The sequence below is a fragment of the Ochotona curzoniae genome, unplaced genomic scaffold, assembly GCF_017591425.1.
Source record: "Ochotona curzoniae isolate NIBS_2020 unplaced genomic scaffold, NIBS_Ocur_1.0 scaffold_4701, whole genome shotgun sequence".
NCBI classification, from domain to species: domain Eukaryota; kingdom Metazoa; phylum Chordata; class Mammalia; order Lagomorpha; family Ochotonidae; genus Ochotona; species Ochotona curzoniae.
The window spans coordinates 58,447,404-58,460,149 of record NW_024467122.1 but is presented as its reverse complement, the minus strand read 5'-3'; the positions used below and the strand labels follow the sequence as shown (position 1 = coordinate 58,460,149).

General features: G+C 41.7%; 1 protein-coding gene across 1 annotated transcript in view; it reads left to right on the top strand.

Moving 5' to 3' along the window:
- Positions 1 to 12,746, top strand: part of MYO5A (myosin VA) — a 174,619-nt gene that overhangs the window by 128,906 nt on the left and 32,967 nt on the right. The window contains exons 25-28 of the mRNA XM_040969826.1: positions 548 to 661; positions 7,735 to 7,878; positions 8,107 to 8,160; positions 10,156 to 10,383. Coding sequence (XP_040825760.1) covers positions 548 to 661; positions 7,735 to 7,878; positions 8,107 to 8,160; positions 10,156 to 10,383 — 540 coding nt within the window. The remainder of the gene's footprint in view (positions 1 to 547; positions 662 to 7,734; positions 7,879 to 8,106; positions 8,161 to 10,155; positions 10,384 to 12,746) is intronic.

The window sequence follows — 12,746 nt, the reverse complement described above, 5'->3', positions numbered from 1 at the left end:
AATAGGATTCTCAGGCAGCTTTTTAAAAATCTCCCCTATGCTGTCTGGCCTTTCACACTATTCATTCTATAGATTTACTTCATGCATAAATGCAATAGAAATTAGAGTTACCTATGTGAGCCCTCACCCTCTGCCATATTCTAAAACCTATGCGTGCCCAATCATTATGTAGTGCAGTGAAGATGTTTACTATTTAATATATTTTGTGAGCGTTCAGATGTTTTGTTTAATAATAACATTAAGGCCACTGATTGAATGCTGGTCTCCTCTTGTGTTTTATACTCAGAACTAAAAGTGTAGAATGAACTCAGCTAAAATAACAGGTACTTTTCATTTGGGCATTCGACTTTTCAGAGGTTCTTGTCACCCTATACTAGTGCATATTTCTCTTTTATTGAAAAGATGACCCTTTTATGGCAATGCGGTCAAGATAACACGGGAATCACTCATTTGGGAATCACTACAACAGGCTTGGGGATTACACCCAATACATCTACTGTATTAGCTGTGCCAACTTTGATGATGCTGCGTTAATGCTACCTTGCAGAATGTGCCTAAGCCCGGACACAAGAGGACAGACTCTACCCACAGCAGCAATGAGTCCGAGTATACCTTTAGCTCTGAAATTGCAGAAACTGAAGACGTTCCACTGAGGACGGAGGTATGTGTTAGATCTGTTACCACAAGGAGAAAGTGACCCTGCATTAGTGACAGGACTCATTTCCATCACAGAGTAGTCTAAGTTCCCACGCATATGACATTTATTTTGAGTTGTTTTTTCTTTTAAGTGATTAATGGATGTCTAATGAGCTGGATGTACACATAATTACCACATGCATTTCTTGAAATACATTTTAATTGTATTTTTTGAAATAGTATTTTGTTTTCACTTTTGGAAAGAATCAGGAATAGCTAAGATACAATGAGTCTGATGGGTACATTTCTGGAAAAAATCCCATCAGTTATGATGTTGGAGCAGGTGGCCCTCTGGGGGCAAAGGCTGAGCTTCTAGACTAAGAGAGTTCATTGCAGTCTGGTCCTGGGCAGGAGCAGTGGTGGTGCTAATGACTGCATTTTAATTATATTTTTAATGTAAATTTGATGATGAGATTTGCCTTTTGTAGTTTCCTTTTACACTTTAACATGATCTGTACTGAAAATATACTCTTAGGAATTTACTTCAGACTGAGGTAAATTGTCTAAAAAGTTAAGTCATCTGTTTTTGAAATGATAAATATTGATGCCTAAGAGTTTAGCAAAGTTAAAAATGCCTTAGTTTGATGTCAGTCTTTAACCAAAATAATTTTCTTCCACAAAAATATGAGATGAAAACCAGACATTACTATAGCTCTAAAAGAATAGTTAACTTTAAGTTTGTTTCTGGCCAGTTCTCAGATTTGGTTGAATACAATGTTAGTTTCAGTGATAGGTAATTCATGCACAGGTTGTTCCATTTTTATATTCTATTCTTTGAAAATGGCCACATTAGAAATAACCAGCTTCTGGCATAATAGTTGAAGAAAACTGAGTGATGCTTTTATTTCTTGTCTTAGTTTTAAGAATACAAAGTTTCTGCCAACTCAGTCAATTCGTTTTGAGGAAAATTGTCTTTATTATCGTAGGAATGTCTTGCAGTTGCATTCACACGAGATCTGTCTCCTCGGCAGCAGGCAAGTGTGTCTGAGAGTGTAGACAATGCCAGGCCTCTTCAGGCTGGACCAAGAACTTATCCAGTGTCAGTTCTGCCACACTGTAGTCGAGGCAATTCACAGATTCAGGGAGGAACCATGTGCATCAGGAGGAACCATTGGTCATCGACTTTGGAGATTACTGCAGAGTTAGGCTTTGAAGATTTCAAAAGCAGGACTTCAGAGAAGCCTTTCGTGGAGAGGGGAGCTTTGTGAAGTGTTGCATCCGGTTGGTCTTTGTGAAGTGTCCTCTCGCAGTAGAGAGTGATGTACATTTACAGACTGACCCCTCCAATTGATGCTGTTTAAGCAGTCCCTACGTGGTAGGTGGGAACCAGGAAGAAGAGATGTGTGCTGAGACCTGTTCTGTAATAAGCTCAGGGCAAAGAGGTCTGCTGCCAATGGCTTTGACTGAGGATATCACATCTTTAAACTAAAAAAAAATATCTTATGGACTTTACCCAATTTTTATTAATAATAGTGTTTGTCAAATTCTCTGTCAAATTTCCTCCAGACTATTATAGACTTGGAGGATAAGCTTTTTGTTTCTATTTCTCATCTGCTTTCTGCTGAAGCTAACAGATAGAACTGGATTTTAAAAAAATTTTTTATTTCAAATTTAATTTTATGATACAATTCTGTAGAGTCTGGGATTCCCTTCCCACCCACCTCCCCCCCGGCCCCAATTCTAGAATGGGATTTTAAAACATGAATTAATGTCATTTGCTTGAAAGAGACACAGAGAAGGACACAGACAGACAGCCCGCATCTGCTGCTTCACTCCCCAAGTGTTTACACCAGTAAAGGCAAGCCAGCCTGAAGCCAGGAGCCAGGAACTCAAAATCAGGTCCCCAGTGTGGATGACATGACCCCAGCTACTCAAGCCATCACCTGCTACTTCCCAGAATGGACAGGAAGCAGGAACTAAGCAAGCACACAGGGCTCAAACCTGGGTACTCACTGAGGCAGCAAATATCCCAACTGTGTCAACTGACTGCCTGAGGTGTGAAATCCAGGACATTCCTCTTCTCTTTTTGGACAATGAAGTATGACTTGCACTTTACATGTTAGAACTTGATATGTTAAGTGCCACCCTTTAAGGGCACCGACATGCCAGCTGTGAGTCATGCAGCCAGATCAAGTCATGCCAGTGAACAGTCCCTTACAACTAACTGCATATGCCCGAAATGTGGCTGAGTCTGGGGGAGCCAGTGTTGTCTTGACAGTGAGATAGACCACAGACGCTCTCCTCCCTGCATCAGTTCATTAGCTTAGCCTCAGTCTCCTCAGCTAGGAAGTAGAGATGCTTCTGCTGTTTTATGTTCTGAGGTTAAGTGAGTTAATTCATAGTAAACAGTTGGGACAGTGTCTATTACATAGGAACTGCTCAATGCATAGATGTCACAGCTGTAGTAAATAGCTTCCTAATGATCACTTGCTGACTGGATGTTTTCAGGATTAAAAGTGTATATTTGTCTAAGTCATAATAGGAACAGGGAGATGGATTATCAGAGGGAAGCTGGACAGGAGAGAGGTGCCAGCCCAAGACTGTGCCTGGCTGGGTCTCTCTATTTCTGTTGCTTGTGAGGCTTGGGTTAAGGTTGCCTGGTTTACAGATTGTGTCTCCCAAACCCAAGGAGACATTTTAGCTCCTAAAATGTGATATTCTCAAATAAATCTATAAGAATCGTATCAGAAAATAATGGACCTTTTTTGTTGTTAAAATAGGTAGGATTCTTTTGACATTTTTGGGAACAGAATTCCAACTTTAATCATACAACGGCAGCAAAGTTTGGTATAAAAAGGGAATTAGGGGTGGGTATTTGGCATAGTGGCGAAGATGTCATTTTGTACACTCACATCCCAAGTCAGAATGCCTGAAATTAAGTACTGGCTGCGTTCCTGATTTCAGTTTCCTGTTAACACACACTCTGTGATACAGCAAGCCATGATTTCAGTACTCTGCCATTCAGGTGGGAACCCTGGATTGGGTTTCTGGGATGCAGGCTTTGGCCTGACCCCGTTCCAGCCGTTGTAGGCACTGCAGGAATGCACCAGTGGGTAGAGGATTTCTCTCTCGTTCCTTTCTCCTTCCCCCTTGCCCTCTTTCCTCTCTCCCTCCACTCAAATGAATAGATAACTTAGGGTATTTACAAAGGACTCAGTGTTCTGCTACCTTCGCCAAAGCTGTGGCTCCTCCTTCATGAGTCACCGTGGTGCCTCCGTTGCTGTTTCTGGAGAACTCACCTCCCGCCCACCTCCCGGCTCCGCTTGCTTGGCAGCCTCCCACACTTCAGCCTGTTGGTGTGCTGGGTTTCCTTTGCTCTGGAACCACGGCTTCCTGCTTAGTCATGCCCCTTTCCTGACGGCCTTTGGCTGAGTACCCCAACTCTGCTTTTGTTCTGGAACTTCCTCATAGGAATGATTCCAGAGTGACTGCCAAACTGCAGTGATAATTTTGTGCAAATAATTCTGACTTTTCTCAGTTGAGAATCTGGTTGTGTTTTTCTTTTTTATTTTGTTTTGTTTTTGTTTTAGGTCAGTTTCGGAGCTTTATTGTGACAAAAGCCCTAGTTGACCATACTTAGTTTCCTTACTAAGGAAGGAAAGCAAAAACCAAACTTTAGAAACTTTCCTGAGGCAGGTGGTCCAGTTGTCCTTATCGCTTGTGCAACGTAAAGTGGACAAGCGGTCTCTTTAACCAGATGTGTCAGTAAGGACAAGAATTGGCTCCATCTTGTCCTTGCTCCACTCAGAGCACTCTGAAATGATGATCAGTCTTTGTCACTCAAGATATCTTGCATTTGTCAAAAGTTATCTTTTGTATTCTTCCCTCTTCTGTCTTAATATTCCTACCTATAGAATTTCATTCTTCTTTAGCAATCAGTTCATAGCCCATTCCTTTTTTAATAAGAATTTAAAGATGCCATTCAAGGTTCAAAGGAATAATTCTCTTTTTGTTTGTTTTTAGCTAATTTGCTTCAGAATCTTTTTAGAAAAAAAAAAGATTAATTTTTTAGAAAGGCAGAATCACAGAGATAGAGGGAGAGACAGAGGCAGCGAGCGGTTCATTCTGCTGGTTCACTCCTCAAATGACCACAGTGGCCAGATGTGGTCCAGTCTGAAGCCAGGAGCCTGGAGCTTCTTCTGAATCTCCCTCATGGATGCAGGGGCCCAAGCACGTGAACTACCTTCTGCCGCTTCCCCAGGCCATAAGCAGGGGGTTGGGTTGGAAGTGAAGCAGTGAGGTCTCGAACCTGTGCCCATATGGGATGCTGACACCGTAGTTAGCTCCTTACTTACTACACCATAGCACCAGGCCCAGGAATAATTTCTAACTCATAACATTTTAGGTACTATGACTTAAGTATTATATTCATACGTCAGACAAAGGTTTCTGTTATATAAAAAATACAAGATAGTTAAAATTTCAAGAACATATGCATTATTGATAAATGAACAAATATTAAAAATATATAAGGTAAGTGTTAAACATTGCAAGTAAGCTAAAATGTGAATATGAAACAGAAAAGTGGATTTTTTTTAGTGTATGTGCTGCTAAAGCAAGCACTAAAGAATGAATTTTTATGTGAATGAAATTCTATAGTATTTTCACATTGTGGCAACGTAGTCTTCATTCTGAGTCAGGATGGACTTTATGGTAAAGATGATATGGCTACCCTTTTCTTACTATTGAATCTTACAAATTACACATTAACAAAGTCCATGTATAATTAGTTTGTGGGCAAATAGCCTTGACCCCCTATAAATGCCAACTTTCTAATTTAGTTGATTTTTCCCCATTAGTTTGTTTTGTTTTATTTTAAGATTTGGAATAACACTGAACTTGACACTACTCCGAATTCAGAAAAAGACCAAAAGTGGCTAATGAATACAAAATTCCTCAAAATAAATATTCATTCTATGCTATGAAAAGTCAGAGAAATACAAACTAAAATAATAGTGAAATACTATTTTGGGTCTATCAGCTGAGCTGATTTATTTTCAAATTACTACAGTTGCTTGTATTCCAGACAAGGTAGTAGCTGAGATGAAAACAAGCATCCATTCAATTTGGAAATGTGTACTTTGGTTCCATGTAAGAGACTTAAAATAGTTCATGTTAGATATGGATGTACTAGGATATTAATTTCAATATTCAGTAGCAAAAACAGCAAAGCATTCTCAACATACATCAGCAAGATAATGGCTAGATGATGTTATACTTACTATACAGTTAGAACTATAGTGTAGCACTAAGACTAAAAGGCAATCAAATTTATAAAGACATACTACACAAATTTTTTAAATCTGTAGATGCAGAGAAAAATACTGATAAAATTGGAGTTTTGTCTGCATATGAGATTATTCCTAAATTTTTCTTTATCCTGCCTGTCCTTATTTTCTAGAATTTCTTTTTTTTTTAAGATTTATTTATTTATTGGAAAGTCAGATATACGGAGAGGAGGAGAGAGAGAGAGAGGAAGATCTTCCGTCTGATGATTCACTCCCCAAGTGACCACAACGGCCGGTACTGTGCCGATCCGAAGCCAGGATCCAGGAATTTCTTCCGGGTATCCCACATGGGTGCAGGGCCCAAGGCTTTGGGCCATCCTCGACTGCTTTCCCAGGCCACAAGCAGGGAGCTGGATGGGAAGTGGAGCTGCTGGGATTAGAAACGGTGCCCATATGGGATTCCGGTGCGTTCAAGGCAAGGACTTTTAGCCGCTAGGCCACGCCACTGGGCCCAATTTTCTAGAATTTCTAAAAAGCTTGTTCCACTCCTATGTCCCTAAGACACAACTAAGCATCCTGTTTTATGAATAGCCGGAAAGATAAGCTTTTCGAAGCACTGAAGTAGTGTATTTTGGCCTCATGTAGTTAGATGTTATTTTAACCATTCCCTCTCTATCTTCTCCATCAACAGATATACTTTACATTAAGGCTAATGATGCAGTTATTTTCATTCTGACCTCATTAAAAGTTAAAACCTCAATTAAGCAAGATAGCACAATTATAACACTCTGAGAAGTACCATAAGGATATTTGATTCTTTCCATATCTGTTTTAATCAGTATGCCTTTGTTAAGCCTCAGCAGTTCTTCTGTTTTATAGCCAGTTTAAAAAAAAGAAAAAGAAAAGAAAAAGCAAAGCAAAGCCTTGAATGCTGTTAGGGGATCTTTCAGTTGAAGGGCGCTCTCTGCTTTGGGTTCTCACTTTCCTCTAGCAGATCTTAATAAGTGTTTGTTGGCTCTTCACCTTTTCCAAAATCATTCTATGTGATTGCAATCTAGTGTCTGCTTATTGTAAACAATTCAGATAAAGAAATGTGCAAAGGAAAAAGTATCTCTCAGCCCCCAAGGCAACCACTGATGGGCTCTCAGATTTTTGTATGCGCATTCTACGTATGAACTTTGAAGTCACATATCGTTATGTGCCTTTTTTAAAAAAACAAAAATTAGATTGTAGTGTATATTCTGTACCACAATATACAGTGTTAATTTAGTACTTCATCTGTCTGGGATGAAGTATATTTATCTGCTCATGTAAATCTTTTAGCAATTGTAAAATATTTCTCAGGTTGACAATACAATAATTTGAACAGGTTTTTTTTTTTTTTTGGTCTGGCATTGAAGTTCCTGTCAAAGTTTTGCAAAATTACAAAAATGCTTCGATAAACATTTTCCCCACATGTTTTGCATATTTACCTGAGTATTTTTATAGGGTTAATTCCTAAATGCAGATTTGTTGGGTTAGCAGGTATATACATTTATTTTTTAAAAAAAATACAGTGAAACAGCTTTTTTAGAAAGTTTTCTTGTATTTCCACTTACGTCACGAGACATGATTGCCCACACAGGGTCTTGTGAATCTTTCAGTCTTTGTCACTCTGATAAGAGAGAGGCAGTGTTTTTCTGTTGTTTATTTTGCATTTCTGCAGTTGTTAGTGAAATGAGCATTTTTTCATGTATATTCTTCATTACTTTTCCTCCAGAGCTATTCATGATCTTTTCCTTGCCTTGTGCGTGTCCCTCCTGGGGTTTAGGAGCCAAGTGAGAAGAAGGTCCCTCTGGACATGTCATTGTTTCTCAAGCTGCAGAAGCGCGTCACGGAGCTGGAGCAGGAGAAGCAGGCGATGCAGGACGAGCTGGACCGCAAGGAGGAGCAGGTGCTGCGCAGCAAGGCAAAGGTGCGCAGTGTGGTCGCTCCTGGCCCGAGGTGAACCCGGCTGCTGAGGCGGGCCTGGGGCTCCCTGTCCGCCATGGCTTCTTTAGTGAGAATGTAGCCCAGAAGTACCTTAGCCAAGCCATGTTTGGTTAGACTGCTGAGGGCTAACTTCTGTAGGACAGGGACATATTCTTAAAAGTGAACATGTGACAATTAAAAGATAAAATTTTTATTTCATGTTTTTCCTCAGGAAGAAGAAAGACCCCAAGTCAGAGGTGCAGAACTGGAATATGAGTCACTCAAGGTACTGGGGAATTTCTGCCCAAGATTTGAACTCTTTTACGTTGGCAAAAGACTTGCCCAGAGTTGCTTTTTTGTTTTTTTGTCTCGGAGAACATCCTTAAGGGCTAGAGGTTTGATCAAAAGTCCCCAGATAAACCTTCTTCAGGCATTACGGAAATTCTGTTTCTCAGAAGCTAGACTTCAGTCTAAACAGGAGCAAGAAAAGTAGGTGCCATTTGAGACTGCAGTAGTAAAGACAGGGGTTCTGGGCTACCTGCATTCAACTGCTACATGTGCCACTTAGAACACAGGTGTCTTGTGTGCACCTAGCAGTTAAAATATCGCACACTGGAGCACCTAGCCTCAATTCCCAGCTATGGCTCCTAGCACCAGCTTCCCACTAATGCACATCCCGGGAGTCCCTGGCACTCACACGGGAAACCTGGCTTGTGTTCCTACTTCCCAGCCGTGTCCCTTCCTAGCACTGGCTGTTTGCAGGCATTTGGGGAGTGAGCCAGTAGGTGGAAGCTCACTCACCCTCTCCCTACACACCCACAATCTCTCTCTCTCTCTCTCTCTCTCTCTCTCTCTCTCTGTCTCCTTTCCAAATTAAAAAACAAAGCCAAATCCGATTAGGGGTGAGGCGACAGACCAAGGGCATGGAGGTGGAAGTCCACTCTCTGAGTCCTCTCTTGACGCCCTCAAAAAACAGCCACGTGAAGGTATTCTCTGTCGTGTACATGAGCCAGATTCACAGTTATAAGATATCATCTGCAAACCTGCTGGAAATGCGGGTTTTCAGACTTCACGCTCCTGGACCCATTAAGTCAGAATCTGCAGAAGGGACCAATTATCTGTGTTGTAACAAGACCCCACCACTGGTGATTATGATGCTCAGTGAAGGTTTGGATACATCACACATATACCAGAGCTGAGGCATCACAATAAAGACATTCATTTGTTTTCTAATACAGAAAAGAGCAATTCATGCCGACTGGTTGGTAGGAGTCCAAGTGCACACTGTCACAGAAGACTAGATTAATGAATGGGGAATTACATAATTCCTAAACCAGCAGGGGAAGGATTCCACATAGGTCTGGTAAGAGGCGCCCAGGATTGATTCTCTGGAAATAAATAATAATAAAAGAGTTGCTCCTTATACAGGTGTGTGTCATGTCCATCATCGTCAGGTTTGCGTCACATGCTAAATAAGGAAGGCACCATAGGGTTCCTAGTGCTTTAAAATGCTCATCTACTTCAGTGGTTCTCAGTCAATATCTTATGATAACTGGATCTTAGCATCGCTGGCACTCTTTTCTGGGTTCCTACTGCTGTTGTTTGAACAGGATGAGGGGAGGACAGAGCCAGCTGGCAGCATGAGGGTGGCTGGTGGTTGGTGGAAGTGTGGAGAGGATGAAGGAGGTGCGTGTCCATCTGCTGGGGGAAGGAGGTGTTCAGTCGCTCCTTCCACCTTCAGAGCAAGGCCTCGCTGCTGACTTCACAGGCATGCCACACAGGGAGGAAGTGTGAGAACTGCATTATGCATTGTCATTGAAACATGAAGGAATTTTATCAGCCTAAATGGTAAGGTAATTTTTTTAAAAAATTGAAAGTTAAATTCTTATCTCAGAGGTCTGCTTTACATAGAAAGTAAGAGCGGTCTACTAAAGATTTTAGGGATCCACAATTTGTTGGAGATGTTTTAACCAGATAGATCTTTTTATTTGCCCTCATGTTTATGTGCCCATAAAACCTGGACTCAAGAGGATGGGCTCACCTCACCAGACCTATGAACATTCCTGGGCAGGCCAGAATACATTTGACTGTGGAAGCTGGATTGCTGAAAAACTAGACTTCAGTAATTTGTGAGCAGAGCTTGCTGTAGGGCCTGGGAAGTCATTCCCTTGTAGCTCTGAACATCTTTGCTATCAGAATTTCCCTGCCAGCCTAGGGGAAGAGCATTCCTGCGTAAAGCTGAGGATGACAACAGTGAGCTTTGCCTTATCTCTTCATACAGCGTCAAGAACTAGAATCAGAAAACAAAAAACTGAAAAATGAGCTAAATGAGTTACGCAAGGCCCTTAGTGAGAAGAGCGCCCCAGAGGTGACCGCTCCTGGTGCACCTGCTTACCGTGTCCTCATGGAGCAGCTGGCCACTGTGAGTGAGGAGCTTGATGTCCGCAAGGAGGAAGTGCTCATCCTGAGGTCTCAGCTGGTGAGCCAAAAGGAAGCCATCCAACCCAAGGTAAGTATGTGTCCAGGGCTCAAGTGGCTGTGTGGGGACCACACTCAATTCTTCTTCTTCTTCTGTTTTTTTAAGAGTTGACTTATTTTTATTGGAAAGGCAGATTTGTGGAGAGAAGAGGAGACAGAGAGAAAAAGATCTTCCATCCATTGGTTCACTCCCCAAATGGCCATAATGGCTGGAGCTGAGCCAATTCAAAGCCAGGAGCCAGGAACCCACTTGTGGGTCTTCCCCAGGCCAAAAGCAGGGAGCTAGGATTGGAAGTGGGGCAGTCAGGACTCAAACTGGCACCCATTTGGAATGCAGGTACTTGCAGGTGAGGATTGGCCAGTTGAGATCTTGTGCCAGGCCTTCCCTGTTTCTTCTTTTCTGTTATAACGAAGCAAATATATATGAGCATTTTTACTCAGAGAATTAATAATTTTTAAAAGCAATGAATTTTAAATGACCTAAGTTTTATCTCTCGCTCTCTTGTGAGCAAAGTCTTTAAAAATTAATCTTTTGCATTAATGTGGCCATAGTAAGTTATGATCTGATATAAAATCCTATTTAATACAAAGGCCTTAAGTTGTCATGCTTGGGGAGGAATTAAATGCAACTTTTAAATTACTTTTTGAAAATAGCCTGGAAAAGTAACATATGAAGAGGCTAGAAATGAACCACTGGGTGGAAGTTGCATGGAGGAGATCCCTGCTCCCCTGGGAAGCCATGCCCACTGGGAGGGGCTGTCACTGGGGACTCTGCAGTGAGGGTTTCCACACTGAGGTCTTCCCTGTCCGAGGCTGTTTTGAGACCTGGTAGTGCCATGTACTAATGAGAATAGGCCTGTTTGTCACTTTCCATCAGAGGTAACCTTAATAATCAGCTTGAAAATCTGCTCTGTGTCTCTGCCCACATGTGCGTAGCAAAGGCATAGGAACCAAGTCATCAAGTACCCCAGCTGGGTCACATACCATGTGAGGTGTCCATGACAGAATGAGCTGGATGCTGCGAAAAATATGAGTATGCTTCCTTTAGAAATGCTATTTCTCTGTGTGGTTTGGATTCTTTATTTGGAATGTACAGTTAGTTTTGGTTAAGGCAGCTCACACCTGGGATCAACGCTGCTTTGAAAAATAGCCAGTTCTAAAATGAGTTTTCAGTGCAGCTCGTTAAGCTGCTGCTTAGAATGCCCTACATCTAATATCAAACTGCCAGTTTGATTCCCAGCTATTCAACTTCTGCTCTATCTCCCTGCAATTGCATTCTGGGAGGCAGTGGATAGTGGCTGAAGTACTTACGTGCCTGCCACCCACTTAGAAAACTTACATGGAGTTCCTGGCTCCTAACTTTGGTCTGGCTCATCCCCAGCTATGGTGGTCATTTCAGGGGCAAGCCAGCAAATGGGAGATCGAAGGTTTTTCTCTCTCCTGTCTCTCTCTGTCACTTTACCCTTCAAATAAATAAATAAATCTTGAAAAGAAAAGTAGTGAATTCAAATCCAAGATATCTGACTAAATAATTTTGTGCTGGGGTGGGAGAGGAAAGTCCTGTAACAAGTGGGATTATGTAAAGAAACGGGCTTCAAAATTTTAAAACCAATCACTAAATCTGGGGTGAAAAGAGGCCATCTGCTGTGGTTTGGCCAAGCAGGCATCCCTGTCCTCGATTGATTCCAAAGACTGCCATCATGCCTGAAGCCAAAGAAACAAGGCTGTGTTTCTGCTCATCTACGGAATCCAAAGTCAGGATTCTTGTCTCTCATTCCCTTGGGAAAAGTTGCTAGTCTTTTTACAATTTATTTACATGTAATTGTATATTTATATATGATATAATATAATCTCACAAGAAACTTTAGAATAATATAAGAGAATGGAAAAGGAAAATGATGCTACCAGCATCAAAAGCCTGACCCAGCCCTCACGCCACGTTTGTCAACTGTTCACCCACCTGCAGTGGCCTAGCCCTGTCTAACCAAAGTTTGTTCACCCAGCTCAGCCTACCCTGGGCAGTCCTGTCCTCTCCTGACACTGAGGCCTTCCCAACATCATTGGGGCTGTTTGTCTTGCTCAGCAACTGGTCAGCTCTTACAACTCCTTTGCAGGCAGTGTTCAGGTAGGATGGGCCAGCCCCATCTAGTTTATCTGCTCCACCTCCAGAGGGCTCTGGAGGCCTTGCATAGACCTACCAGTAGGCATTCCTGGGGCTCCCACATACTTGGGATGAAAACTTTATTCATGTTTGTTAACAGGAGGATCATTTTCTCTCAAGAACCCAGAAATATCACAGCCAGAGACACCCAAACAACTCAAAAAAGCTTGAGTTTTTTTTTTCTCTTAATAAGGGTTTATGACAAGGATATATATTAGCATCTATTTTATACC